Raw genomic sequence first — 26,332 nt, 5'->3', positions numbered from 1 at the left:
AGACTGGATTGGAAAGGAATCCTTTGACGAGCTAAAGTGCACAAGATACTAAGGGACTCCAGAGCCGTTTGTTCATGTTTAAGAGGTGAATTTCGCATTTTCTTACTTCCTCCCTGGTTTCTACTCGTGACAATGAACAATGAACCACCGAACATCTCGCACGGCATGTTCGCCGACAGCAGGGTCGGTCTGACAGCTACGCCGACTTAGATTGCTGCCATGGAGGAGTACCTCCATCGAGTACGTCGTACAGATGGTCAACCCGAAACCCACGATCTACGTGCACATAATTAAGTGGTGGAAATGAGAGTCCAAGTACTTGGGGAAGATCCAACTATATTAAGGTTTACATTACATAGCGCTGCATGACCGCTCCGGCTGTTAAGCAACCATGCGGGGTGGTCACGCAACTGCCGACTGCGGGAAGGATTTTCGGTTGCAGCTGGTCGCCTTGGTTGAGAGGGTTACAGCGGCAGTGGCTGGTTCTATGGAGTATCGCTAGAAGGGTTGTCATGTTCGAAGCTCGCGTGAGGGTTGGTGGAAAGCTTGAGAGAATTAGCACGCTTGGCCACGGACTTGCATTGTGCCAATCTGTTCCTTGGCCATGTTGCGGGGAGATGCAACAAAGCGCTGAAGATGCTGAAATGTGCCCAGTAGCAACACAGGGATCCTCGGCTCCCATGACACCGTTAACGTATAAAGCAAAGAGGTCACCGCACGGCAGACATCGTACAGACACTGGGACGCTTAGTGATGTAGCGCGTGGACTATGCTTGAGAAGCTTTCGCTGCATTGCTCTTAATACAATCTATCCAGGTCGGATGATATGTGCGGTAGAGTGAAAGGTAGTTTATCGTGCTGACAGGAGACTCAACGCAGACGAACAATTTTGGGGTTGAATAATGAAGGGATGAGATCATTTTCGAGCCGTTACCGTATACGAATACGAACCGACCCCGCATCTCGGCAAGGGTCTAGGCAACATGCGGAGAGACCCCTGTCTCTACGGTTGTAATTCCCAATGGGTGGGTGGTGGCACTGTCTTTGACAGTCACATGGCACCTGTCTCTGTCTCCACATGCACCTGCGTTTTGTTCCCGTCCCCTGAAGATCTGTAACATCTCTATTTTATCGAGTACTGGAATACCTGATGGCCTCGAGATGTCGCAACAAAAGCGACCGAGTGAGGACGTAGACCATGAGGATGGAAAGCGTCCCAGCCCCCAGCAGCGCACGCCCAGGATCCGAGCTTGTAAGCGATGGTCCGGAATCAACATCCAGGCTTCGAACTGACTCCTCAACAGGCGCCGAATGTAAGAGACATAAGATCAAATGCGATCCGGTAGACGGGGAGACTAAATGCGCCAAATGCCTGCGCAGCGGTACGGAATGTGTGCCGTACAACATGAACCAGCGCCTTCTAGATGAAGATGCCTCGTGAGTCACACGTGTTGTGACGTGCTTCTTAGTATACTGACTTTCGCAGTTGGAAAGCAAATGCAGCTGCCGAGATCGCACAGCTGCGCTCTGCAGTCCAGGTTCTACTGCGACACAATGGCCTCCCGGATCTTGGTGAAATCAAGGAGCCTCCCGTCACATCACCGGAACTCCGGAGGCAATCAGAAATTACTGTGAAAGTTAGTCCTGGCCACACTGGTAACGAAAACGGTACAGCTATGGTTGTGCCTCCAATTGCAATGGACATGACAAGAGAGAATTCTGTGGAGCGCGACTCCATCGAAGAGGCCGACCTTGTCACAGTGCCCATGCGCAGCCTCTACGATTTGACACGTATTCGCAATCTTCGCAGCAATGTGAAACATGGGTCAGGACAGAATCCGGAAATGGAGGACTTCATTGCCCAAGGAGTTGTGTCATTATCGGAAGCCGAGGACCTGTTCAGGCATTATTTTCAAGGCCTCCGACTATACCTATGGGGTGGGGTACTGTGTCCTTACGACTCTCTGGCTGCTATTCGCCGGCGGTCTTCTCTGCTCACGGCTGTTGTTCTCACGATAGCAGCTCTGCACACACCCGGTCGGGACGACGCGTTGGAGAAGTGCTACGGCGTCTTCGTTTCTGGCGCATACAGCGCCTGCCTCTCGAGAGTCCAAAATCTAGACGACATCCGCGCGTTACTGCTTGCAGCCTTCTATCTTTCAAATCTCAGCTGGAAGCTCTCAGGTGCTGCAGTTCGGAACGCCACAGAGATGAATCTTCATCAATCGTTCAACAAGCTTATGAGAGGCCACGAAGACCACCGAGATAAGGTCCGTCTTTGGTATGTGCTATATGTCTGCGAGCACCAGCTCAGTATCGCGTACGGTCGGCCACCTATCATCCACGAAGACATCGCGATCAAGAACATCGAGCAGTTTCTGGACAGTCCAGAGACCAAGCCAGGCGACATCAGACTGAGTGCGCAAGTCACACTCTTCAAAATTCTCACAGAAGCGTACGTCGCGTACGGTAGCGATCCAGAGCAGCCCCTCACCGAACCCGACTTCCAGCGACTGCGCATGTTCAATTTTGCCATTGAGCAATGGCGGCTTGCATGGCAAGCGAGATCCGTCGATAGCCCCACGATCGGTTCGTACCCATCAAAGGGCGTTGTCCTCTACTACCACTTTGCACGTTTTCAGCTGAATTCTCTGGCGCTACGCGGTCTACCACCGCCTAGTGCCGTCACGTCGGAGACACTGTCCTACGACCGACGCGAAGCCGCCAACATTGCGATTAACGCAGCAACTAGCACACTGACACTTATTTTCGAAGAGCAGGACATCCGAAGGGCAATGTCTGCAGTGCCCATCTTTACGCACACCATGATCGCATTCTGCGCCACTTTCCTGCTCAAGATGGCAAAGACATGGGGTAGCGCCGCCCAAGTTCGGTCACCAGAATCAGCAGGCGAGCCTATTGGTCTCGGCTTGAACTTCAATACAGTACAAGTCGTATCACTAGCGAGGCGATCGGCGACCTTTCTTGCCAAGGTTGCTGAGAACCTGAGTGAGAAACACCTCACCAGACACATCGTACATGGCATCAACCTTCTGCTCAAGCAGCTTGATATGATGGGCACACCTTCAAGCTCAGTCGACCATACCTTTCCGCCTCCGTACAATGTACAGCATGGACAACCATCCAATGGGCACTATGATCAGAATCAGCCCAATGGAGTTGCAGCAGTCGACTTTGGCCATGGCGACGTGGCAAACGCATATAACATGTATGATCTGATAGGGTCGTATGGTTTTGGGATGGACGAAGCATTCCTGGGGCAAGTGGCCTCCACAGATCTAGACTTTTGGCAGACAGAGAACTTCTGATACCCGCGCTTGGCGATTTCAATGTATATATGAATGGATCTTTGTATTTCCTCTTCTCACTCTATTGTATCTTGTCTGCCATTCCTGTCGAGCCCATCCAGTCCATGTATTGCTCAATGCTCTTCTGCATGGCGTCGGTCGCCTTCTCGATCAGCCCGGTGATCGGTGTCTTGCCCGCCTGCTCTTGCATGATCCTTGTGAAATCGTTGTTGAACGCGTCGTTGATGTTCATCTTCGCGACACCGCAGTCGATGCACTCTTTCAGCAGCTTCTCCTGGAACCACTCTGCGCCTGCGCCATGCAGCACCAGACTGACGCGGTCCCCGACTTTGTTGTGTACGCGCTTTAGGCGCTCATAGTCCAGCTGTGGCCCTTTCGGCCCGTAGTTACCGTGTACGTTGCCAAAAGCAGGAGCCAACCAGTTTATCCCTGTGGCGACGAACTCCTCGGCTTGCTCCGGTGTGGTAAGGATCGCCTCCAACCCCAGGTCTGAGAGGTCCCCCACACCATCCTCCCCACCGTCGATTCGCCCAGGCTCCGCTTCGGTGATAATGCCGCGCTCGTTGCAGTACTTGACGAGTTCTGCGGTCTTCTCCAGGTTGTCGTCGTAGTGGGACATATCGACCATGATGCCGTCAAATCCTCTCTCGAAGTTTGCGGCCCTCTTCACCATTTCTGGGGTTTGCGCGTGGTCCATGTGCAGCGCAACTGGAACGCTGGCTTTATCGGCGGCTTCCCGTGCTGCATGGACGAGGATACCATCAGCGTACTGGACCGCCCATGGGAAAAGTTGTATAATCAAAGGTGAGCGCTTCGCCTCAGCAGCTCTCACTGAGGCCAAGATTCCCTCAACATTGTAACAACAAGTTGCGCAAATAGCATAGTGATTGTCGGCTGCATGTTTGACCAGCCTAACGGCCTTGTTCTGTGAAAGGTCGGGAAGAGCAGCCATGGCGAAAGTCGAGATCGTGCACAAGAGACGTGGCAGTGAAGAGAAGAGGAGTTCGAGGTACGGGCAAATTCGCAGGCTTGCCGCGCAAGAGCGGCAGCTGGAGGGTGATGTAAACCAGCAGTGACATGCCCCTCATGTTCCGAGGCACCGACTAGCGTGATGTTCGGCGTATGCTCAATCTCTCACGGCGAGATGGCCGACCTCGATGCGGGCTTCGGGGTAGCTTCCGCCTAATGACCAATACGACTGGCCGAAGTGGGGGTCGCCAATGGCCGGCTTTTGAGGCCAATTGGGAGCTCCTCTCCGCAGCCGCTGCGGCTTTTGATTGTGTCTGGTGCAATCAACCGCACGGATTATCGGACGAAAGAAAGTATCAATTCGTGTCTGCTACTGACTGAAGCGCTTGATCTTTTCTCTGCTCGAAGACACTGTGTTGCTTCTAAGCACAATTTTAGCAACTTTGAACTGCTGGGTAGCATCAAGAGCAAGACTGCTGCAGCTTCACGGATACGTTCGAACAGTCAAAGACAACATGGACTTTGCGATTTACTGGTCTGCATCAACGTGACTGCATGTGTCAGAATTGCCTAATGAAAGGCGCTTTTAGTACGCAGCTATCTCACCCGCTTCTATGCAGATAGACTCGGTAGCCGGTGCTAGGGCTGTGCAGCATCCTACACTTGACAGCCTTGTGTCACGCCGACTACGTGGATCAAGTTTTCTGAATCTGACATGTCAGTGTCTCGTCAATTTTAACCTCGAGTTTAGGGCAAGGCTGGAGTGGTGAACCACATGCAGGCCTCGAATACTGGCGGTTACACAGGGTGTGTCATTGCTGTCTTTGTTCACGGTAGCGTCTTGAGAAGGTCTAAGGTACTTGCTGGTGAGGTAGTAGCTGCATTTCGAACTGTATGTTGGAGGCACAGCAACGGCCTTGTAGGGAGAAAGAAGAAACAATAGCGGTTTGTATGTACATAGTGTGGGGACGAGCACGTGCTGGAATGGGCCTGGCGCTTGCGGCCGCCTTCTTTGGATGACAGCCGCTGCGACGTATTTCATGAAACAAACACTCGAATCGCCGGCTCATCACCATATCGCGCGCTTAGCTACTCTTCGTACTATCATCATCACAGTCGCTCTGCATCTGCATCCTCTATTCCGATGCCTGAACTGCCCGACATCAGCAACGTGGTATTCCCACTTTCGCGGGCCGCTATGCAGATGCAGGTCATGTTGGGCTCAGCCCCGTGGAATATTGATGACTACAGCACCCTCGCACTCTTTGCAGCAGCCCTGCAGATGCAGTTTGGTGTGGATCGCCAAGATCTCTATTTTGGCCCCATGGATCTATCGTATCAGCGTCGAGACTCGCGCGCTTACTTACAAGGGAGCCGCCGCCCTACCTCCATACCACACCCTTACCGGTCGGCAGATGTTATTCTTAGGCACAGCCGCATCAAGAGCCTCAGGAACGGCTCTCAAACAGGCGCTTCTGTCACAGACACCACACCCTTGTCCCAACGTTGGCTGACCTGCCTGGTGACCTAGTTGCCCTTTCTGACAGCGCTTGGGGCTGCGACCGAGTGGTCTATGCATAGTTGTACACTCCTCTTTGAGTAAACAGGGGATCGATCCGGCGATTACAGAAACACAACCTGGTTTCAAACAATTCTCCGAGCGGCCCATTGGTCTCCAGCCTGATGTAGGTACCCTCTGCGGCTCAAAGTTGAGCTTTGTATAAAGCAAAAGGCCTTGACCTTGGTCCGGACCTCAGATTCCCTCCAGGTCAAGGTACGAACATAGGTTCCTTCGTTTTTCATATTGTCAGGACATTTCCTACCTCTCGTTCCCGCTCCATCACTCTCGTTGAACGACACCTACTCTACCATAATCATAATACATCTCTCGGTCGCTTCCGTCTTCCAGTTTTTGTACTCCTTCCGGTCAACACACCGGTTGTAGTCTCTTCTCTACTATCTCATACTCCATAATCAACATGCCTAGGATTGAGAAGGCTCCGATGGGACACCGCAGCTCTGTTTCTACTGCATCGGCAGCAGGTGGGAGCACACGAAGCTCCTCATGGTCTGCGCAAGACGACGAAACTCTTATCCAGGCCAGGACACAAGGCCTCAATTGGAATCAAATCGCTCCCAAACACTTCCCCAGCAAGTCGCCGAACGCGTGCCGGAAGCGTCACGAGCGATTGATGGAGAGGATGAACGCCGAACAATGGGATGGCGTGAAGCTGGATGTTCTAGCGCAAGCATACATGGAGGTTCGACGAGACATGTGGAGCCTCCTTGCTGCTCGAGTCGGTGAAAAGTGGCAATTGGTTGAGACGAAAGTAAGCTTTTACTGCACCATTTGATGATAGCCCACTAAGTCGACTCCAGTGCATGGAGAAGGGGTTCAAGAATCTATCACAGGCTGCTAGGTCAGCAATGAAGAAGCAGGGCTATAACTCCGGTACTTACGCCGACCACGCGGACAGCGCAATAGGCGTATCTGACTTCGATGAAGAATCAGACGACCACCACACTGAGATGGCAATGCCAGTTGCCCCGGCGTCTCATTACCAGAACACTCCACTCCAGTACCCGGGTAGCTATCCGTCTCAGCAGCAGCGGGTGCCAAGCATCCAGTCGATGCTACACCAGCACCCGATGCAGTACGCTCCACAGCCGCTGATGCACCCGCACCCGCTCCCCAACGCGCACCTGCAACAGCAGTGAGCGACGACTTCTTCCGCTCCTCACATGATTTCTTTTTCGGGCAACTGTACGAAATACTCCACACGATCGTTACGACTCTCAAGCATCGCACTTTTCACGACACCACTCGGCGTTCTCTCCGCTCGGTATTTCGCCGATCCCTAATTCTCTTCGTTCTCACTCTTTTCTTCAACGTACACACTTCTTCCCGTTCTCTTGATTGCATCCGGCCGTTCGCGTGACTTGGCTCTATTAGCGAGGAGTTCTTCAGATACACATGACGGCATGTTCGGGATGCAGCAAGCAGGATGCTCGCCGGCCTTCATAGGGCCTTGAGGTACCTGTTGACTTCAAATTTTTCCGAGCTTTCTTGTATTTTCCAAGCATCATTGTTTGCGCTTCAGTTCACTGCGTAGGCCATACTTTTTTAGATTTCTGTATCCATTTCATTTCGATGTCTCTCTTGTCAATGTCATTTCCTACTTTCGTTGCACTCTATACCCCTCTGCATATGGCCCGTGTACGATACAAGAACTATGTCTATTGATTTACAACACTTCATTACTTTTAAGAACACAGCATACCATGTCCGTCATACTGCTGTCTCAGCCATGGTTGGCCAGACTCCTTTGTCACGTTCGAGCGTGACACGATGACCTACGGTTCGAAACATTCAAAAGAGCCTCAAATGTGGCTCGTACCTTACAGATCGCTATTCGAACCCCATCTTACCATGCCAAATCCAGATCTGCACTCGGTTGCACTTACTATTGACCTGCAGGATCTCCCGACACAGCCTCGCAGCCTCGCACATGCATACAGCCCCCTCCATTGCCACCTCGCATCCTCCACTCCCATGCCTCACTTAGACAAAGGTGCATGATCGGAAAACACACCTCACCTGCATCTACACACCATCAGGCACACGCCAAAAATAGCGCCCGCATTGCGGCTCTTCGATCCCGGTCTCCACGCGACAGATGCAGGTCTCGCACGGGCCGCCATCACTGACATCACCACTAACCCGTCGCTCCGCCTTAACGCCGCAACAACCACGCTTCTCACAATGGAATTGAAATCCCCACACCAGCCCTGCACGCGCATGCCATGGCAATCCTCCGTGTGCCGTACACAGACCCCCTGCCACTTCCCAAGATAATCCCCGCCAGCGCGACAACAACGTCCGGCGCAATCGCGGCACTCATCGACTTTCTCTCGCCCTCGCTGTCTGCCCCGAGACCGTACTTACGCGGCTCTTCGCCGGCGAAGACGAATGGCAAGACCCTGCTCTTGACAGGCGCGGGGATCAGTGTCGCCTCCGGGCTGGCGGATTATCGGGGCCCGAACGGGACGTATACGCAGAACAAGACGTATAAGCCAATCTACTACAACGAGTTCTGCGAGAACAACGAAGCGCGCAAGAGATACTGGGCAAGGAGTTTTCTCGGCTGGACGAATCTGAACAAGGCACGGCCGAACAAGGCACATGAGGCTTGTGGGGATCTGGGCCGGTTGGGCGTTGTAGGGCGGGTGATTACGCAGAGTGAGTACCCGCCTGTGAATGGCAGTGGGTCGTATGAAGATGGAGCTGACGAGAGCAGACGTGGATTCATTTCACCCCAAAGCACACCCGTCCCTCCCCACGATCGAACTGCACGGCTACCTGAGAAATCTGGTCTGCATAACGTGCCGCAACGAATACGACCGCCGGTTATTCCAAGATCAGCTCGCGCAGCTGAACCCCGCGTGGGCCACTTTCCTCGCGGAAATGCTTGCGAGCGGCGCGCTGGACTCGGAGAACCCCGACGAGCGGCGGAAGAAAGGGTTAAAGACGAATCCAGACGGCGACGCCGACGTGCCCGATGCACCGTACACAACGTTCCGCTACCCGCCGTGTCCGACGTGTTTACAGAACCCGCCGCGGAAGGCGGACGGAAGTGCTATGAGGATTGAGACAGACCAAGATGGCGCATGGAGGCATGGCAGTGAGGGTGGAGTACTGAAGCCTGCTGTTATCATGTTCGGAGAGAGTATACCGGCGTTGACAAAGGTCGCTGCTGAGCAGGCTGTGGACGAGGCGGGGAGGCTATTGGTGATTGGGAGTAGCCTCGCGACATACTCCGCTTGGAGACTTGTCAAGAAGGCCAAGGAGCAGAAGCTGCCAATAGGCATATTGAATATGGGCGGTGCGAGAGGAGAGGAGGCTTTCTTCAGCGATGTAGAAGAGAGCAACACGGGGCGGCAGGCTGTGAGGGTCTCGGAGAACGTCGAGAAGGTGCTACCTCAGGTTGTGAAGATATTGGAGAAGATGAAGGGGAGGTCCTGATCAATCTGCACTTGCAGTCAAGCTACGGGCGCAGCTGTGTACGATATTTTCTTCTACGGTTGCTTCCGCAACAGAAACTCCGACTGTGTGAATGGAGATCGTGGCCCATAGCATGGAGAAACTCACCGGCGAGGACGTCATCGTGGTTGTGCTGCCAGTTGTTCAGTGCTGTACGCGCCGTGATGCAGGAAGCTGCATGCACTAGCGTTTGAGTGGCCGACATTGGTAGGCTGTGCATCTCAGCCCGATCGTCTTGAACCTCAAAATCGTAAGACACCCAGCTTCCAAGACCTTCATCATATTGGTATCCTGCTCGTACGCTCGATATCACTCAGAGCCTCGCATCTGTCCCCAGAGCACGCCCACCAAAACCGCCATGTCAGATACCGTTCCAGACATACTTGCTCGTCTCGCCTGAGCACACCGAAGCTTGTGTCAGGGTTTCTACACCATAAACTCGGCACTGAAATGCGCCGCTGTTCACACTGAACCACGAGCGATCTCGGGAGAAAACTGACGGCCGCTCAAAGATCGGGCTATGCACCACCGTTGCTCCGAATTCTACTGACGAAAGGGGCCGATAACGCCACGATGGGTGGGACTGTTTGGTTCTGTAGCGAATGTGAGCATGGCCCATTGGGCGATTGGTCCCCAATCTGTGTCAATTGCGGTCACAAGTGGCGCGAGTATTGTCTTTATACGGATACTACCAGGTATGGTGAGACCGGCGGGAGAAGTTCAAAAGGGAATCAGGGGAGCGCACCTGGCGTGACTGACGATGAAATTGTTGATGAGGGCAGCTACGTTAGAGGATATTGTTTTCAAGATGAAGGTCTGGCCAATATAGATCACGCAGCGGACATGGTACGGTGTCAGGAGGAGGATTATTCACATCGCACACCATGGCACAGTCTCCGATCTGGCTCTATACAAAAGTGTATGCAAGTTGACACCGACACTGAATCTGACGACCATGGACGATCCGTGGTCTCTGGGGCATCGTCCGTCGCGCTCAACTCGTGGGCATCGTCCGTCGTGCTCAACTCGTGGGCATCGTCCGTCGCGCTCACCTCGTGGGCTAGCGGCTGCACTGCAGTGGAAATGGAGGGCGCACCCATTGAACTGCAGAGCGTCTTTGAGAAAGACTCCCGCCTCGCTCAACTGTACTGTCTAGCGCTTGAGGCCGAGTCTATTGGCCGGGTGAGGTTACAGCGAAACGTGGAAGGGTTGCTGAAAAGCATGGAGCGAGAACTGAAGGCTGAAAAGCATGGAGCGGGAACTGAGGGCTGAGGCGAACAAGGAGATGGAGAAACTTGCTTCTCGCTCTGTGTCTACAAAGGCAAGATCCGTGGCGGGATCACAGTCACGCCTTGTGACGAGCTCGGATCGAATCAGCGATTCATCGCTGCACCGTTGAACTGGATTCGGGCGGCTTCTAGGAGCGTTGCGAGACTGAGCTCAAAGAAGACGCAGCGTGACAGTACCCCACCACAACGCCACGGCCCCGAACCGGCAGTGACAGCAGGATCGGTATGTTTGGTAGGGAGGTGAGTAGCCCGAGAGAAACACAGAAACACAGGTGAGATGAAAAGAGAGCAGCCCGAGAGAAACACAGGTGAGATGGAAAGAGAGCAGCCCGAGAGAAACACAGGTGAGATGGAAAGAGTAGGTTGTGGAATGCGTGTCTATTGCTATCACAATCGGCAGGCCGTCTACCTGCACTGCTCTACGCAGCAGTCTTTGCGACCCCGTCGCCCAGCTTGCTCAGCTGCAGCTCCCCGTCCGCGCCAAGGTCGTCCAGGCCGTGGAAGCCCTCCTCGACGACCCAGCGCTGGCTGTAGTCGCTCAGCACTCTGCACGCGTTTCCGACGACGAGCAAGCCCGGCGGTCTGCTGCCCTCCTCCTCGACGGCGGCGCACACGTGCTGGAGCGTGGTGCGGATGACGCGCTGGTCGGGACAGCTCGCGCGCTCCAGCACGGCGACGGGCAGGTCGGCGGGATACCCCTTGGCGACGAGCGAGACGATGAGCGCCTCGAGTCTGTGCAGCGACATGAGGAGGACGATTGTGCGGCTCGCAACAAACTCGGGCGGGTCGAGAGGCGCGCCCTTGCGCCCCGTGCCGGTGCAGATCAACACCTGATCGGCGACGCCTCTGTGCGTAGCCGGAATGGCCGCGAACAGCGGGGCAGAGAGGGCGCTCGTTATGCCGGGAAGCACAGTCGGCACGAAGCCGTGGTCGCGGAAGAAGGCGTACTCCTCGCCGCCGCGGCCGTAAATGTACGGATCGCCCTGCTTGATGCGGACGACGACTTTGCCCTGCTCGAGGCCGGCAAGACCCCATTCGAGGAGCTCTTCTTGGGCGCGGTCTGCGTTGCCGGGGAACTTGCGGGCAATGTGCACGGTTGCGCGGCGGGGGACGAGGTCGAGAATGGGAGCGGGGACGAGCTTGTCGGCCAGGATGAGGTCGGCCGACTGGATCGCTTTGTAGGCTGCGCGCGTGAGGAGATCGGGGTTGCCAGGGCCGGAGCCGGCGAGGATGATGCGGCCTTTGCGCGCGGGCGGGGTGGGCGTGCCAGTGGGCCCGATGCTGGAGGCGGTGCCGGTGGGCCCCGTGTTGGAGGCGGTGCTGGTGGGCCCGGTTTTGGAGGCGGAGCTGGCGGCGAATTCGCGAAACAGGGTGTCAATGTCTGCGTCTGTAATGGCAGCCAGGCGGCGCAGCGGCCAGTACTCGCAGATTTGCGAGAGCCAGCGCATGCGGCGGCCGCGGGCTGCTTCTTTGCTCTCTTCCATGACGAACTTGTTGAAGGTGGCGGGCTGGCCGCTGTCTTCTTCTTCGGCTTCGAGGTCTTGCGAGAGCTCGGCGGCGTGCTCTTCCTCCCAGATGCGCCTGCGGAGCGTGCCGAGACGCTCGACGGCGTCGCCGAGGTGGGGTGGCAGCGAGGATGCAATCTCGCGCCGTATGCGAGCTGACAGCTTGCAGCCCTTGCCAGACGCAGTCACGCCAATCTGCAGAGGGCCGTCGGAGTGTGTGGAGAGGAGGGTGAAGGAGCAGAGGTTGGGCGCATCGGCGACGTTGACGGGGATCCGCAGTCGGCGGCACAGGCTGGATATTTGTGTGCCTGTACTGCGTTAGACAGGAACTGGCTCGAACACACGCAAGACATACTCTGCCCCTGCTTCCCTCCAGCCGTCACAAAGACGGCATCGACGACGCCATCCACCTCAGCGCGGCCCAGCGTGGTCAGGTCCGCTTCCTGGAAGCCGCGCTTGATCCACTTGACCTCGCCCTCGTCGATGCGCTTGGCCAGTCCGTAGTGCAGGGTCGCATCCTCGGGTGCGATCAGTATGGGGTGCGCGCCGACTTCAATCGAGCGCGCGCACCGTGCACCGGCGAGTGGGTTCGAGCCGACGACGAGATGGATGTGCGCGGCCGAGTCAACGGCAGCAAGAAGCGCGGGCGCCATATTGTGGGACGGTAGAACCCGAGAGCAAGCCAGTGTGTCAGGGAAAGAGGGGCATGGCCGAGTGCATGTACAAGAGAAGAAGAGTCGAGTCAAGAAGAGTCAGGACAAGTCAAGAAGAGTCGAGTCAAGAAGAGTCGAGACAAGACAAGAGTCAAGACAAGAGGAGAAGAGTCAAGACAAGAAGAGTCAAGACAAGTCAGGACAAGAAAAGACACGTCAAGACAAGAAGAAGAGAGAAAAAAACACAAAACGTGGAAGCGTTATCGCCGTGGGATAGTTTCTGGGGCAAATGCTAGTGCATCTTTCCCATGTCCATGTTGCATTTCCGAGCTGCCATCTTAGCGCGGATGGCGTTATCAAAAGAGTAAAGACCGCGGAGAAAGGCATGCGGCCAATCAGGGCGCGCAAAGCAGGCTCATTGGCTGCTGTCAGCGGCCGGTCGGCGTCGGCTCGTCGGGGAGTTCCATGACAATGTCGAGGGCCTTGCGGCTCAGCGTCAGGCTGTGGGCGAGCGCGTTCAGCTTGGCCGAGGCCGAGATGAGGGCCGGGTCCTGCGTCTCGACGCGTATCTTGTCCCTGACGCGCACAGGCTGGCCGCGGTACGTGTAGACGTTGTCGGCCTCGTCGTGGAGCGGGGTGCGCGTGCCGCCGAGCGCCGACGACAGGCGGTCGCGGAAGTTGAAGCCGGTGAAGGACGCCGGCTCGTCCTCTGGCCGGGGCTCGAGGGTGCGGATCTCGAGGCACAGGGCGGCGTCCAAGACGAACATGTGGAAGGAGAGGTGGGCGGGCAGCGGCGGGTCAAAGGTGTGCGGGTCGACGGGGTGCTCCCACCACGGCGTCTGCACGTCGGCGTGGCCCTTGAGCGCCTGGCGCGCCTCGAGCATGCGGTCGTGCAGCAGCAGCAGCTGGCCGGCGACAAAGGCGGCGTTGGTCGCGTCGCCGCCCCAGGAGACGACGTCGATGGCATCGAGGCAGCCGTTGACGGCGGTGCGCACCGCCGTGAGCTGGGGCACGACGAGCGTGGGCGCCGTCGGGGCAGCCGAAATGGCAATGTCAAACGACTGCGAGCCGCGCGGGGGCGGCAGGCTCGCGATGCGCAGCTTGACGTTGCCCTTTACGATGCGCGTGCCGACGCGGGTGACGAGGCCCTTGAGGCTCTCGGAGCGCACCGACGTCAGCACCAGCGTCGACCCATTCTCCGACGGCGCCAGCAGCGCGGCGCACTCGTCCAGGCCCGCCTTGAGCGACTGCAGCGTCTCGCCGAGCTGCGCAAGCAGCCACTCGAGCTCGCGCTGCTGCGAGTGCGTCTGCTCGCGCGCCAGCTGCGTCGCGTCAGTGGGCGGCCACACGGCCGTCGACATGGCGAAGAGGGCGGGCGATGCGACGCGTCGAGGAGGGCGACGAGCGAGGGCGGGCGACGGTGCGGGCGGTGGTGCGGGCGATGGTGAGGGCGATGGTGAGGGCGATGGTGAGGGCGACGAGTGCGGGCAATGTTCCTGGCAATGCTCCTGGCAATGCTCCTGGCAATGTTCCCGGCGATGAGTGCGGGCAATGCTCCAGGGCGAATGTCCTCGTGTCTCGCTCAGCTACTTCCTCCACCACCCCCGACAACAGTGATGCCCTCGCTTGTAGCCGAACCAGCGCAGCGCAGGGCGGGAGGGCCCCGACCGAGCGTCTCGCCAAACAAACATGCCTGCAGCGCATCGGCTCCGGCCTGCTCCGGCCTGCTCCGGCCTGCCCCAAGTGCTCCGCCTGGCTCCAAGTGCGCCGCCTTGACCCAAGTGCTCCGCCTTGACCCAAGTGCGCCGCCTTGACCCGAGTGCGCCGCCTTGCTCAGCCAGCACGACGACTGCTCCGCAACCATCCAAAACGGCTGTCAGGGGCAGGCCGCCCTGAGCAGCGCACTCGATCTGCACGTCTACAAACTCGGGCTGCATCCGGCAAGGCGCGATCCCTCCTGTCTTTGACGCTCGGCGGTATGATGCAAAGCGCAGTGATAGCGCGCGCGCGATGAGCTCACCTAGACACGCACCGGCTCGGCCCAGACGTCATCCCTTCCAACCGGCTCCACACCCTCATAAACAAGATGTTGCCCGTCCAGACACGTCGTGCCTGCATTCCGCTTCGGGTCTCAAATACCAATCGCCGCCCCATATCGCCCCGTCAGGATCCTGCCTGCTGCCTGTCTTGCCGTCCTAATTGATCCTTCCGCCAAAACGCACAGCGTTTCATCATGGTCGCTGCAGCAAGTGCGTACCCCTGTCACCCGCCATCCCACCCGTCACTCCCACCCAACCCTCGTCCGACCGTCGAGGACACACACTAATGCGCTTCTTCGCAGAGCCCGTCCTCGCCCTCGCGGCCCTCCTGCTCGTCGCAGGCGGAATCGTGATGCAGTTCTTCACCATCCTGTCCGGCGCCGTCAACAGCGCGCCCGTCAACCAGTTCTACTTCCTGCAAGCCGGCACCAGCGGCATCCCCAATGCCCGCAACCCCAGCCGCTGGACCTTCTTCGCCATCTGCGGCAGCGACCCCGCGAGCGGCCACAATGCCAATTGCGGCGCCGTCGTGCCCGCACTGCCCTTTGACCCGCCGCGCAACTTTGGCACCACGGAGAATGTGCCCGAGCAGTTTGTCGGAACCCACGTGTACTTTTACCTGTCGAGGTTCATGTTTGTCTTCTACCTGATTGCCCTGTTCTTCGCCGCGTGCGCCCTGTTCACCGGCCTGCTGGCCATTTGCAGCCGTCTGGGCGGCTACCTGTCCGGTCTGACCGTCTCCATTGCCCTGTTCTTCCAGGCCCTGTCGGCCTCGCTGCTCACGTACGTCTCCCTGCAAACTCCCCGCCCAATACACGCGCTCACCCCCCCGTCCAAAACACACGCTCACCCCCCGTCCAAAACACACGCTCACCCCCCGTCCAAAACACACGCTCACTCCGCCCAAAACACACGCTCACTCCCCGCCCAAAACACACGCTCACCCCCCGTCCAAAACACACGCTCACCCCCCCGCAGCGCCTGGGTCGTCAAGGGCCGCAACGCCTTCCGCTCCGCCGGCCTCGAGGCCTCGGTCGGCCGCTACCTGCTCGCCTTCGCCTGGGCCTCGTTCGCCTGCTTCCTGATCGCCACCGTGCTGTTCTGTCTCGGCGGTGCTCTGGGCGGCGACCGTACTTTGGCCGTCTCGCGTCGTCGCTCCACCAAGAGCAGCAAGAGCCGCGCCAGCTTCATGGACACGGACAGCCAGAGGCGCGTCAAGGACGACTTTTCTGCGTAGGCTGCTGTCATGACGGGTGAGAAGGGAGAGAAGGGAGAGAAGGGTGAGAAGGGAGAGAAGAGAGAGAAGAGAGAAAAGAGGGAAGAGAGAGAAGAGAGAGAAGAGGGAATGTGGTAATGATTTAACTGACGTGAGGGTGGCACGATATCCATGATTTAATGTCTACTTGGGCGTGTATATGCGGCTTGGCTTGTACATATGTAATGACATACTTTCTGCAGCGCCAAACCATCCAAGAGGGAACGGGGTCATGGTTTGATTGGGGAGACGATATCCATGATTCAATGTTTGCGGGGCCATGTACATGCGTCTGTTTGGCTTGTACATGTGATGACGAGTACCTTTCCACAACCATCCGCACCCCCATGTCAATCCTCAAACCACTGCACCCCCACCTCAATCCTCAATCCTCAAACCACTGCACCCCCATCTCAATCCTCAAACCACTGCACCCCCATCTCAATCCTCAAACCACCACTCATCAAACACGTCCCCCCAGCACCCCTCATCCAACCCCTCATCCCACCCCCCGTCCCACCCCTCCCGCCGCACAGCCCACACGTCAAACCCCGCGCCCGCCTCGCCCCGCGGCCCCGTCATCGGCACATAGGCCTCCCTGCCCCTGCAGTTCCCCACCACTTCGTCGACGAGCATCAGATCCGGCCTCGTGAGCAGCAAGCTGGGGTCGCCGAGCCCTTCGTGCCGCGCCACCGGCGGCGCGCCCTGGAGCAGCGCGTACGACAGCGCCGAGCCGGGCGCGAGCGGCGAGCGCGCCGTGTGCTCGCGGTGCGGGACCGAGGGGAACGCGGGCGCCGTCGCGGTCCACGACGGCATGTGCCCTGCGGCGTCGCGGCCTTGCGATTCGCAGAGGCGGAGCAGCAGCGTGCGCGCCCGCGCCGTGTGGGCTGCGATGAGGGCGATGGCGGGCTGGGGGATGTAGCGCGGCGCATCCAGATCGTGGGCCGTGGCAGCTGCCGCGTTGGCTTCCTCTTCGTCGTCTGCCCCGGTCCCCACCGTGGGGCGGAAGCCCGGCGTCCCGGCGCTCAGGAACTGCTGCCATGGCTTGAGACCGCTGACAAAAGGCCCTGTTGCGTACGCGCCGGCTTCAGCCTCGAGCGTTCCGCTGGGAGGGTGGATGAGCGCCTCGGCGTGCTTGACAGCAGTGCCACCGCGCCAGTCGGTCTGCCCTTGCGGCTGTCCGGCGACGCGCTGGAACAGCGCTAGTGTGTCCTGATACTCGTCCTTGAACGACTGCGCCTCGTGCGACAAGCTGGAGTCCGAGGCCTGCTTGTACAGCGCGGCGGGGCTGGCGGCTTGCCACGTGTCGAGCAGGTGGAACCACACGCTCTGCATCAGCGCCGTATCTGTGGCGTAGAAGTCGGCGAAGTAGTCGAGGAGGGAGGCGGCGGCGGACCAGAAGGAACCGAGGAAGGGGGCGCTGCAGGGAACTACTTTGGTTGTGCTATCCGGCTCCATGCGGGCGCGGCCTGAGTGGGTCGAGAGGCCGTAGATGGAGGCACCAACGGCGACCGTGTCGAGCGAGTTCTGGCCAAGGGCGTAGTGAAGGGTCAGGGCGGGTGCTGCGCTGTCAGTGTCTTCGACGCGAATAGTCGGTGGCTCCATTGTTGAGGTTGAAGAACGGAATCTCAAGTTTGGCAGCAAAAGATGCAGGAAGCGTTTGCGGTTGCGCTTCGAAAACCGCCCAAGCTCGTCTGATTACGATAGCTAAGTGAAAGCAAACAGACTACTGCTTCCACGCATGTGACATGCGACTGAGCGTGCTCATCCTCCCATGCTGCATGTTGCTGAGCAAAGCTTCCTCCAACGCCGACTGGCTAATGCCCGCATCTGCAAATGTCAGCTTGCTCTACTTTGCGCGGGTGATACTACGTGCCATCGATATCACTGAAGCTGCTCCCCATACTCGGGACACCTTCACTGCCCTCTTTCCGCCTGAGCGCCTGCGCCCTCGGACTCCCAAGGTTTGCCAGGGCAGCACGATGGTTGAAGTTCGGGCTCGCGGGGCTCTTCGTGGCGGCTTGGGGACCAGAAGGCGCATCACTAGCTGAAGCAGAGCTGGTCATCGACGACGCTGTCTCGGTCGTTACCTGAGAATGTGGGCTGCTCTGCTTTGCTGCGGTGCTGCCCCTCTGCCCATCTACGAGTCGTGCACTCTGCCCATCTACGAGTCGTGCACTCTGCCCATCTACGAGTCGTGCACTCTGTCCATCTACGAGTCGTGCACCCTGTCCATCTACGAGTCGTGCACCCTGCCTAGGTAGGCCCTGTCTGAATATGCCGGGGGATCTCCGAGCAGTGGATGCAAAAGGCAGCAAAGTGTTGCCCTGCGATCCTGCTTCGTCTCCTTCTTGCGTGCCGTCGCCTTCTGCGAATGGCGCTAGCTCGCGAGGTCGTTTCTGCTGGAAGCGTGGTGGCCTCTTGAACAACTGACTACGGTGGACTGGATGATCAGTGTCAGATAGTGAAGACGAGCTCGATGATGACGAGGCTGGGATCTCTGGAGAATCCGGTGGTTCCTGAGGCGCGGCGCGAGTGAGAGGTCCTGGGGAGACAGGCCAGTCATCTTTAGCAGGTCTCGCAAAACTTGGTCGTTGTCCTGAGCGCGCAGACAGTTTCCGAGTCGGCAGCTGCTGAGCCTGGGCGCGGGACTGCGTGATGGTAGTCGTAGATGGCGTTCTTGTCAATGCCGGGGCGGGCTCGGTAGCCTCTTGCAGACCGAAGCTGGGACTGTTCCTGTGGTGGCCAGATAGAGCAGAAGTGGTTCTTGGAGAAGTGGTTCTTGGAGAAGTGGTTCTTGGAGAAGTGGTTCTTGGAGGTCCAGCACCGCCGCTGCCAGCTCTTTGCATCGCGACACCACCAACAGGGGTGATGGTGCTTCCACCGCCACATGCAGCTGCGGTTACATTGGAGCCGCTGACCTTCTTCATCTGATTCCGGACGTGCTCAAAGTGGCGTTCGTACAGCCATGCTGCTTGCTGTAGAAGGAACGTTGGAGGGACCTGGAATTTGGATGCCAGTTCTACCCAATTCAGGTCACTCGTTTTAGATGACTTCGAGATGACCTTCCATAGTTGGCGGTCCTTTTCGGCATCCCACTGGGCTTGTGGTGGATCTACGAAGCTACCACGCAGGAACGGCAGCCGAATCAAGGCTGTAAACTGCGTTGAAGACATTGAGAATGTGTCAGAAGCGACGCGATGTGTTGGTGTGAGATGGATGAGGAGATGTTTGAGGACAAGGCTAGACTGTTAGGGAAGCGCGTGAACTGCTGTGCGCGCAGGCATCCGTGTGGCCAGGCTCACGCGCAGAGCAACCTTTACGTTGTCGCCTCATCGACGCCCCGTTACGAAGGGTCACTTGATGTATACTACTTTGGTCTCTCAAAAAGAGCAAATCAACGCCCAGGTGAACTGATCTGGTCGGCAGATATGCGCGCTTTCACGAGCGATACTCGGCCCCGCAAACGGACCCCTGCCCCACTTTGGGTCATGCAGGCACAAAAGTTCACCACCAAGTCGGGCAATCGTATGAGTCGCACAACATCCACACCAATTGAGCAAGATGTCAGAAATAGTGACCACGATTGATATCCAAGGCAAGCTGCCCAAGGTAGCGTCCGGCAAGGTGCGCGACTTGTTCGCAGTCGACGATGGCACACTGCTTTTTGTCGCGAGCGACCGCATTTCGGCATACGATGTGATTATGGAGAATGTGAGTTGAAAGACAAGCAAAAAAGAAAACGACGTCTCGACGTGGGACTGTTGGATTTCGAGCTCTTACTGACATCGAAAAGGGAATTCCAGGCAAGGGTGCTCTGCTCACAGCCATGAGGTACCCATTAGACTTCGCACTGACCTAAACCACGATTGACATCCCCCAGCATCTACTGGTTCAACTATCTTCCCCAGCACGTCCCGGGCCTCAAAACACACTACATCAGCAACACCCTCCCCGGGCCCATCTCATCTCTAACCAGCTTCAAGGACCGCTCCATGCAAGTCCGTCGCCTGCGCATCATCCCCATCGAGTCGATTGTGCGCGGCTACATCACCGGGTCCGGGTGGTCCGAGTACAAGAAATCGGGCACTGTGAACGGCATCAAGCTTCCTGCGGGACTAATCGAGGGCCAGAAGCTGCCACAGCCGCTGTGGACGCCGTCCACAAAGGCCGAGCTCGGCGACAAGGACGAGAACATTTCGCCTGAGAAGGCGCGTGAGATCATCGCAGACGCCAAGATTGCTGCGCGCGTCGAGCAGCTGAGTCTGGCCATCTACGAAGCGGCGGCTAAGCGCGCCGAGTCTGTGGGCATTGTGCTTGCGGACACCAAGTTTGAGTTTGGGCTGGATGAGAAGGATGAGGTAGTTTTGGTGGACGAGGTGCTGACGCCGGATAGCAGTCGTTTCTGGCCCAAGGACACTTGGGAACAGAACCTGGGTAAGGCGCAGCCGAGCTTCGACAAGCAATTCCTGCGCGATTGGTTGACGAGCAACGGGTTGAAGGGGAAGGACGGTGTGAAGGTGCCAGAGGAGATTGTTCAGCAGACGGCGGAGAAGTATAGGGAGGCTTACGAGAAGATCGCAGGGAAGTCAGCTTAGAGTAGATCCCGAGGTTCGCCGATACTCAGAGTGGAAGTCGAACGTTGACGCCTTCATTCGGCCTCAAGCCTCTAACCAACTACGTCTTCCTATATGCAACTCGCTATCTCCACCAAATGCCAGATTCGTTTCCCCTATCCAGAATCACTATATACAACTACGTGTAAAACACCAAACACCGTGATATGCAGACATGTCATGAGGGGCCACCGAAAGCAACGCCACCGCTACACTGCACACATGTAAACCCAAATACCCCAAGAAAATGGACATACGAAACGCTATTAAATATCAAAAGGGATTATGTGCACTGGAGACCACCCGCGTTGGTCAAGCCCGCCTGGCCCCAAACAAACTCAAGTTGATCGCCGTCTCGTTCGCATTCGGATTCCCAGAGCTCTCAGCCAGAATCTCCCAGCGCGGCTGCGCATACGGAAACTGTCTGACTTCTTTCGGTTGTATTGGGAGCTTGACCGTTGAGGTCCCAGGACCACCTGCTGCAGGAGTAGGACGCTGTGACTGCACTGGCGATGGCTGGGTGGCACGTTGTTGGGCAAGACTCTGCATGTGCTGCATGTGCTGCATGTGTTGCATGTGCTGCATTTGCTGCAAGGGACTTGGAGTCGATTGGTTCGAGGGGTTGCGCTGGAGTTGGGCGGGCAGCATTTTGTTCTGTGGGTGGGTGTGCTGAGGGTATTGAGGGTAGCTGCGCATCTGTTGTGCGTGTTGCGCCTGCATTTGCTGCTGACGTTGCTGTTGTTGGTTGAAGTATCTTTGCTGGGGCGTCGGTGCGCCCGACCCGAGCATCTGCGGATTCTGGTATTGATTGGGAGCTGGAGTCTGTGGTTGTGATGGCGCAAGGTTCTGAGTGGGTTGTGGCTGGGGCACGGGCTTTGTCAGTACGAGCCATCCATCGATTGGCATCGCCAGGCCGACGATGAACGAGCACCGAGGATCGTCTGTGCATGCAGCAGTCTCGGCGCGTGCGAGCTGATTGCGTACATCGTCGGAGAGTAGATCGGACAGGACGACAGCGACATCGAAGATGTGTTCGGCGATTCGTGGGTACACTTCGAAAACCGGGTGGACAATCAAAGACTTCAAGGCGATCATCAGGGCGGTCTGATGCTGGTGTGTTGCGTTCTGCAGAAGCGACGTGCTGTGCGAGAGCAGCACTCGGAACAGAGCATTCGTCCTGTTCGCGGTTAGCGACGAAGCGACGCCGATGACGGCAGACTTACCAAGTGTACAGGTCCGACACTGTCAAGTTGTCACTGTGACTTGGAGGTTTCGCCATACCGCTCAGTGTACTTAGAGCCTGGGCTACACCCTTGAATCTGTCGACTAGGGCCATTAACAGTGCGGATTGATCAGAAGAGTCCGAGCCATCTCCTGCAGTCAGATCGATAACAGCAAGAAACTTCTGGACCGATGAGGGTGATGTCTGGCTCAAGCTTTGCAAATCGAAGGGCGACGTTGTGAAAAAAGACGATGCATCGATAATCTCGCGCTCGGCATGTTGACGGATCTACGTGGGTCAGCTCAACTCGAATTGGGCATCGTCGTTCACATACCTTGTCTGTCAGAGCGTTATCTAGGTTGGCCAGGAGCTCTAACCCAGACGTCTGGTCTTTCTCCATGGCTGACTTGATAGCGTCCAGAAGAGCGGCAGAGAGACTGTCGGACGACTGCTCTGTAGATGTCGATTCTGTCTCGAAGATCTGCTGAATCGTAGATCTGCAGAAAGGCATCGAAAGCTCACTCGCAATGTCGAAGATTGCGAGTATCTGCTCTTCCGGAGTCTTTTCGACTAGATCTGGATTTTGCGTCAGGAACGTTGATCGTAAGGGGTATTTCGTGGTCTGCTTACCAAGATCACCGGCGGGATCCAATAACGAGCTGAACGAGAACTTCAGATACTGTCTCTTCAGGTCTCCATTCGAACTTGCCGCATTGAGCTTAGACAACGAGGTCTCGCCTGCAAGTGTGTAGTGCTTCAAGATCCCCAACACGGCACTGCTAGATAAGAGATTCCGCAGCGGTTGCCCCACTTTCTGTGTCGGTAGGGTAGTGCCGAGTTCAACGAGTTCGCCAATGAACTGAAGTACGCGTGCATCTGCCTCATAGCACAGGTTGTGCTGTTCCAATCGGTAGCGGTACCTGTCTTGCGCCGACCATGTGCCTGTGAGGACATCCGAAGGTAGTAAGCTTTGAAGACCCTCTAAAGCGACACGGAAGGCTATCTCGGGCTGTCCAGGCGCTGTCTTGCCCACATAAGCTCGTAAGCTGTCCAAGAAACCAGAGAGAGGCATACAGCCTGATCCAACTAGGGTCGGCAACGCGAGGAACAGGACTTCGACTTGATGATTGATCAAAGACATGTTTACCCACTCATTTAGAACAACATCAAAGGTTGAGTCGTCGAAGCTACGCAGACGATAGAACCAACTGGAATAGCTATCAGACTGCAGAAATTCTTTACTGACACAGTCCTGTAGACTACCAGTGATCTTACGTAGTACGCGAGCCATGACCTGTTGATCCATAGAGTTGCCACTGGAAAGGATACGCTCAATCTCTTCTTCAGGACTAGATGAGATGTTGTTGTACATCACCTCACCCATGTTGTCGGATGCTGGAGAACAGGCAGCCATGGAGTTCTTCTGATCGAGCCGGCTTATGTCATAATTGAGCAGCTGCAGGAGTGAATTATCCAAGCGTAGTGTTCGTGTAAGATTGAGAAGGCTGAGTAAGAGTTCGCGTTCGGGGAATCGTACAGTCCGGATAGCAGCATATCTTGTCACCACTCTACTAAAGAGGGCGTCGAAGGCGCCAATGGCACGGAAAGCCTTCAGGTGGTAATGCATAGTATCCGTGGCAGAGGCGAGTACACTAGGGTCCAGTGAGGACATAACAATGTTGACCACATCCGCGAGCAACGGAAGGTCTTCGAACTGCTCGAGGTAAGATCGTACGGTATGGAAGTCGTAGGAGGTGATCAGGGAAACTGCGCCAGTTTCCTCAACATGAGGGTCCTTTGTGGGTACACTGAAAGACTTAGCAATGGTCAGATACAAAAACAAGGCACACTCACTGCTCATTGACCTCGGCATATCGAGCGACCTGCTGACGCAGCCAGATACCAAGCTCAATCCTGACTGTAGGGCCAAGTGTGGCAATATCCAACTTGCAATCAACCAAGCCTAGATATTCTGTGCCGCATAGTGCAGGCATCTGCTGCGAGATGACGTTCTTGGCGTCCATTAACGTCTGGACCTCTAAATCCGCAGAGTGATCTGTCCCGCGTAGGAGCGTTGCACGTAAGGTGCGAACTTGATCAGGCAGTCCACTGATGGGTATCTCTGTGATGAGACGTACAGGCCATGCGGCAGCGTGCGATAAATCCAAATCTTGAGCAATCGATCCAGTAGCAATGAGCCACTGCATATACCGACCAGCTGCAAACGTCCTAGAGCGTACCAATTCCGAGATGATCTTGAAGACCATACGAGAGTCGCCACCCTTGGCCCAACTCATACCCTCAAGGTATGTCGTAATGCATTCGTATATGTCTGCACCAAGGTGGGCCCAACTGCGGAGTAGCCGTGTTGCCAGACACACCCTGTGCGAGCCTTCGCGATAACATGAACATGCCCACTGGAGAAGGACTTTGACCAGGTTGATGGGATTAGGAATGACCTCCATGCAATCGGTGGAGACGTGCTCAATGCGAACCATGTTGCTGTAATCGACTTCGTCAAGTATGCGGTAGACTCGACCTATAGACGTCATAGAAGCCGCTGGGTCGATCTTGGACGACTGCTGTAACCGGCGGTTCCGTTCGTCCAGCCTCTTCACTCCGTGCAAGATCTGAGGATGATTGGTCCTCTCTGCGAGACCGTGGAGGGTAGTGCTGTGTTGATGCCAGGAGTCAGGAAGCAATAAACATGCTGGACGTATGGCGAGGAGCTTGATCAGGGTGTTTTCGAGGAAATGCGATAATCGTGACGGTGGTATCCCAGCATCGTGATGGGAAAGCTGTCTTATGTAAGCGCACGTTGTAAAGCTTGAGGACGTCGGAGCTTGCCTTTGTTATATGGTTGAGCAGCGCCTCTGCCAGACGCCTGCCACGCACTCGACAAGCTGTGATATCTTTCCAATAAGCAGGAATAGATACAATGAGAAGCCAGATGAATAGGCGCTCGGATGTACAAGCTCCTAAACTGGAAAGTATCCAGTCTAGAAAGTGGTCCACATCCAGCAGGCATTCCTTGTACAAGAAGGTCGCCAGCTGGAGTCTGCGTCATGTTAGCAAAATGTCGTATTCATCATGAGGTACAACGTACGAGTACGTGATGCGTTGCTTCCACTCTCCAGTGCCAATATTCTGCAGAATGCCGTCTAGAAACTGCTCCACCGAGCTTGTCCAGCCTCTAACCCATGTCACGGTGCCTGCCTGCCCCTTTCGCTTGTGCGCACGCAGCTCGTTGATGCCCACACATTTGGCCAGCCACAGAGCCCTTGGAAGCGGTATGGTCTTGTTGAGACACTGCTCCAGCAGCACCTTGCCGGTGAGGCCGTGAGGTATGGTGCGACTCAAGCGACGGAGGCCAATGCCTGGATTCGAGAGGTCGTACAGCCACTGCTCTCTGGCGGTGTCGCGGAGGGTTAGGCGGGGAGGAGGCTTGAAGGTATTCGGCTCCTGGAGACGTCCGGTCTGCTGGCGCTTCTCGAGGACAGCGACAAACAGCGTCGACAGGGTGGACAGGCCTGACTTGTTCTTCAGGTTCGACCACAGCGAAGGACGGGCCGTGTTCGTCTCGTTCATAATCTGCGGCTTGTTGCTGATCCCGCCCTTGACCAGCGTCTCCGTCAGCGTGTCCTCGGGGTTGGCGCCGGTCCATGGAAACACATCGGCGGCTTTGCCCCCCGGGAAGTGGACAGGCGCAGAGATGACCTCCGGCGGCTGGACACCAGGATGCTCCTTCACGCCGGTCCCTCCCAGCACAATGCGCCGCTGGCTCGAGGTATCGTGCAGGTGCACGGAGCCTGGCCGCGGCGGGACGGGCAGGTTCGCGGTCGGCTGGTAGGGGAACGTGGGGTGGATGGGCAGCTCGTAGTCGCTCGGGGCGGTGCCGAAGAACAGCTGCGGCCACCCCCGTGGCAGTGGTCTCGCTGTCTTGGCGGTCCCATGGTGTGCAGGCGGTCGCTCGTCCTCCAGGGTGGGATCGATGCAGTCGGGCTGGGGAAGCGCCGTGTTGAGCGGCTTAGACCGCCGCCGCCGCACCTGGGCGCGAGGAGGCACACCGCTGCCACGGGACTGCTCATGTATTCCCGGGCCAGGACGAGAGGTCATCGCACCGAGAGCGGGTTCATCGTTGACGTGCTGCGCGGCCGGGCTGGCGGGAAGGGAGACGGGACGGCGTCGGTAATGTCGGGCAGCTGAGGTGGTGGTGCCGCGGGCGCAACATGTACAGCGCGATGTCTCGATGGCAGAGAGCAGACGCAGCAGGCAGCGGAGCGAGGTGCGAAGGGAAGGGAGATCTGCACGCAGGGTCCGTCAGGGTGGGCAAGGGTGGGCAGTCACGGCCGGAGTGTTGAGAGCTTCCGGGTGGCTATCTGATGTGTCGCTGTTACTGCCGAGTGCAAACGCC

General features: G+C 57.0%; 13 protein-coding genes across 13 annotated transcripts; 8 read left to right on the top strand and 5 right to left on the bottom strand.

Annotated features, from left to right (window-relative positions):
* The first annotated feature begins 214 nt into the window (after nt 1–214).
* Nucleotides 215–939, top strand: M421DRAFT_119087 (uncharacterized protein). The gene has a single exon (XM_033587280.1). The coding sequence runs from the start codon at nt 366–368 to the stop codon at nt 840–842; it is 477 nt and encodes a 158-aa protein (XP_033454603.1). The 5' UTR covers nt 215–365; the 3' UTR covers nt 843–939.
* A 222-nt stretch (nt 940–1,161) lies between these two features.
* Nucleotides 1,162–3,329, top strand: M421DRAFT_97283 (uncharacterized protein; the record flags this gene model as incomplete). The annotated part of the gene is made up of 3 exons (XM_033598485.1): nt 1,162–1,252; nt 1,305–1,437; nt 1,487–3,329. 3 exons carry the CDS (start codon nt 1,162–1,164, stop codon nt 3,327–3,329), a joined length of 2,067 nt encoding a protein of 688 aa, XP_033454602.1.
* On the bottom strand, nt 3,322–4,438 carry M421DRAFT_415385 (fructose-bisphosphate aldolase). The gene has a single exon (XM_033590680.1). The coding sequence runs from the start codon at nt 4,279–4,281 to the stop codon at nt 3,391–3,393; it is 891 nt and encodes a 296-aa protein (XP_033454601.1). The 5' UTR covers nt 4,282–4,438; the 3' UTR covers nt 3,322–3,390.
* Nucleotides 4,439–5,073: 635 nt separating this feature from the next.
* Nucleotides 5,074–6,053, top strand: M421DRAFT_388891 (uncharacterized protein; the record flags this gene model as incomplete). The annotated part of the gene is made up of 2 exons (XM_033589951.1): nt 5,074–5,190; nt 5,260–6,053. The coding sequence occupies 2 exons, from the start codon at nt 5,074–5,076 to the stop codon at nt 5,827–5,829; spliced, it is 687 nt and encodes a 228-aa protein (XP_033454600.1). The 3' UTR covers nt 5,830–6,053.
* Nucleotides 6,054–6,277: 224 nt separating this feature from the next.
* M421DRAFT_483 (uncharacterized protein) lies at nt 6,278–7,016 on the top strand (the record flags this gene model as incomplete). Its single annotated transcript, XM_033594743.1, has 2 exons — nt 6,278–6,628; nt 6,678–7,016. The coding sequence occupies 2 exons, from the start codon at nt 6,278–6,280 to the stop codon at nt 7,014–7,016; spliced, it is 690 nt and encodes a 229-aa protein (XP_033454599.1).
* Nucleotides 7,017–8,102: 1,086 nt separating this feature from the next.
* On the top strand, nt 8,103–9,321 carry M421DRAFT_51085 (DHS-like NAD/FAD-binding domain-containing protein; the record flags this gene model as incomplete). The annotated part of the gene is made up of 2 exons (XM_033594894.1): nt 8,103–8,538; nt 8,597–9,321. The coding sequence occupies 2 exons, from the start codon at nt 8,103–8,105 to the stop codon at nt 9,319–9,321; spliced, it is 1,161 nt and encodes a 386-aa protein (XP_033454598.1).
* A 296-nt stretch (nt 9,322–9,617) lies between these two features.
* On the top strand, nt 9,618–10,829 carry M421DRAFT_118754 (uncharacterized protein). Its single transcript, XM_033587278.1, has one exon. The coding sequence runs from the start codon at nt 9,913–9,915 to the stop codon at nt 10,609–10,611; it is 699 nt and encodes a 232-aa protein (XP_033454597.1). The 5' UTR covers nt 9,618–9,912; the 3' UTR covers nt 10,612–10,829.
* On the bottom strand, nt 10,830–13,000 carry M421DRAFT_118740 (uroporphyrin-III C-methyltransferase). The gene is made up of 2 exons (XM_033587277.1): nt 12,489–13,000; nt 10,830–12,441 (listed from the first exon to the last, which is right to left on the bottom strand). Exons 1-2 carry the CDS (start codon nt 12,784–12,786, stop codon nt 11,048–11,050), a joined length of 1,692 nt encoding a protein of 563 aa, XP_033454596.1. The 5' UTR covers nt 12,787–13,000; the 3' UTR covers nt 10,830–11,047.
* A 214-nt stretch (nt 13,001–13,214) lies between these two features.
* On the bottom strand, nt 13,215–14,147 carry M421DRAFT_480 (uncharacterized protein; the record flags this gene model as incomplete). Its single annotated transcript, XM_033594735.1, has 1 exon — nt 13,215–14,147. One exon carries the CDS (start codon nt 14,145–14,147, stop codon nt 13,215–13,217), a length of 933 nt encoding a protein of 310 aa, XP_033454595.1.
* A 964-nt stretch (nt 14,148–15,111) lies between these two features.
* M421DRAFT_479 (cortical patch protein) lies at nt 15,112–16,062 on the top strand (the record flags this gene model as incomplete). Its single annotated transcript, XM_033594730.1, has 2 exons — nt 15,112–15,608; nt 15,804–16,062. 2 exons carry the CDS (start codon nt 15,112–15,114, stop codon nt 16,060–16,062), a joined length of 756 nt encoding a protein of 251 aa, XP_033454594.1.
* A 591-nt stretch (nt 16,063–16,653) lies between these two features.
* M421DRAFT_13671 (uncharacterized protein) lies at nt 16,654–19,256 on the bottom strand (the record flags this gene model as incomplete). The annotated part of the gene is made up of 3 exons (XM_033587432.1): nt 16,654–17,707; nt 17,953–18,212; nt 18,273–19,256. Coding segments are annotated over 3 exons (2,298 nt in total), but the record flags the coding sequence as incomplete, so codon positions are not given.
* A 367-nt stretch (nt 19,257–19,623) lies between these two features.
* On the top strand, nt 19,624–21,021 carry M421DRAFT_415377 (phosphoribosylaminoimidazole-succinocarboxamide synthase). The gene is made up of 3 exons (XM_033590679.1): nt 19,624–19,794; nt 19,877–19,914; nt 19,964–21,021. The coding sequence occupies exons 1-3, from the start codon at nt 19,645–19,647 to the stop codon at nt 20,676–20,678; spliced, it is 903 nt and encodes a 300-aa protein (XP_033454592.1). The 5' UTR covers nt 19,624–19,644; the 3' UTR covers nt 20,679–21,021.
* M421DRAFT_118866 (uncharacterized protein) lies at nt 20,844–26,331 on the bottom strand. Its single transcript, XM_033587279.1, has 7 exons — nt 25,025–26,331; nt 24,766–24,976; nt 23,773–24,716; nt 22,549–23,726; nt 22,253–22,494; nt 21,920–22,206; nt 20,844–21,873 (listed from the first exon to the last, which is right to left on the bottom strand). The coding sequence occupies exons 1-7, from the start codon at nt 26,032–26,034 to the stop codon at nt 21,009–21,011; spliced, it is 4,737 nt and encodes a 1,578-aa protein (XP_033454591.1). The 5' UTR covers nt 26,035–26,331; the 3' UTR covers nt 20,844–21,008.
* Between the last annotated feature and the right edge of the window lies 1 nt (nt 26,332).

Source organism: Didymella exigua (assembly GCF_010094145.1).
Source record: "Didymella exigua CBS 183.55 unplaced genomic scaffold M421scaffold_1, whole genome shotgun sequence".
Lineage (NCBI taxonomy): Eukaryota > Fungi > Ascomycota > Dothideomycetes > Pleosporales > Didymellaceae > Didymella > Didymella exigua.
This window is presented reverse-complemented; position numbering and strand designations above follow the sequence as displayed.

What these genes read in the sequence shown, in the direction of transcription:
- M421DRAFT_119087 (XM_033587280.1), top strand. Translation starts at nt 366, where the DNA reads ATGACCGCTCCGGCTGTTAAGCAACCATGCGGGGTGGTCACGCAACTG.
- M421DRAFT_415385 (XM_033590680.1), bottom strand. Translation starts at nt 4,281, where the DNA reads ATGGCTGCTCTTCCCGACCTTTCACAGAACAAGGCCGTTAGGCTGGTC.
- M421DRAFT_118754 (XM_033587278.1), top strand. Translation starts at nt 9,913, where the DNA reads ATGGGTGGGACTGTTTGGTTCTGTAGCGAATGTGAGCATGGCCCATTG.
- M421DRAFT_118740 (XM_033587277.1), bottom strand. Translation starts at nt 12,786, where the DNA reads ATGGCGCCCGCGCTTCTTGCTGCCGTTGACTCGGCCGCGCACATCCAT. An exon ending in TGGAGGGAAGCAGGGGCAGA is followed by an intron (nt 12,442 to 12,488) that starts GTATGTCTTGCG and finishes AACGCAGTACAG; the next exon opens with GCACACAAATATCCAGCCTG.
- M421DRAFT_415377 (XM_033590679.1), top strand. Translation starts at nt 19,645, where the DNA reads ATGTCAGAAATAGTGACCACGATTGATATCCAAGGCAAGCTGCCCAAG. An exon ending in ACGATGTGATTATGGAGAAT is followed by an intron (nt 19,795 to 19,876) that starts GTGAGTTGAAAG and finishes GACATCGAAAAG; the next exon opens with GGAATTCCAGGCAAGGGTGC. An exon ending in GCTCTGCTCACAGCCATGAG is followed by an intron (nt 19,915 to 19,963) that starts GTACCCATTAGA and finishes GACATCCCCCAG; the next exon opens with CATCTACTGGTTCAACTATC.
- M421DRAFT_118866 (XM_033587279.1), bottom strand. Translation starts at nt 26,034, where the DNA reads ATGACCTCTCGTCCTGGCCCGGGAATACATGAGCAGTCCCGTGGCAGC. An exon ending in AAGCAACGCATCACGTACTC is followed by an intron (nt 24,977 to 25,024) that starts GTACGTTGTACC and finishes AACATGACGCAG; the next exon opens with ACTCCAGCTGGCGACCTTCT. An exon ending in ATAACGCTCTGACAGACAAG is followed by an intron (nt 22,207 to 22,252) that starts GTATGTGAACGA and finishes TGACCCACGTAG; the next exon opens with ATCCGTCAACATGCCGAGCG.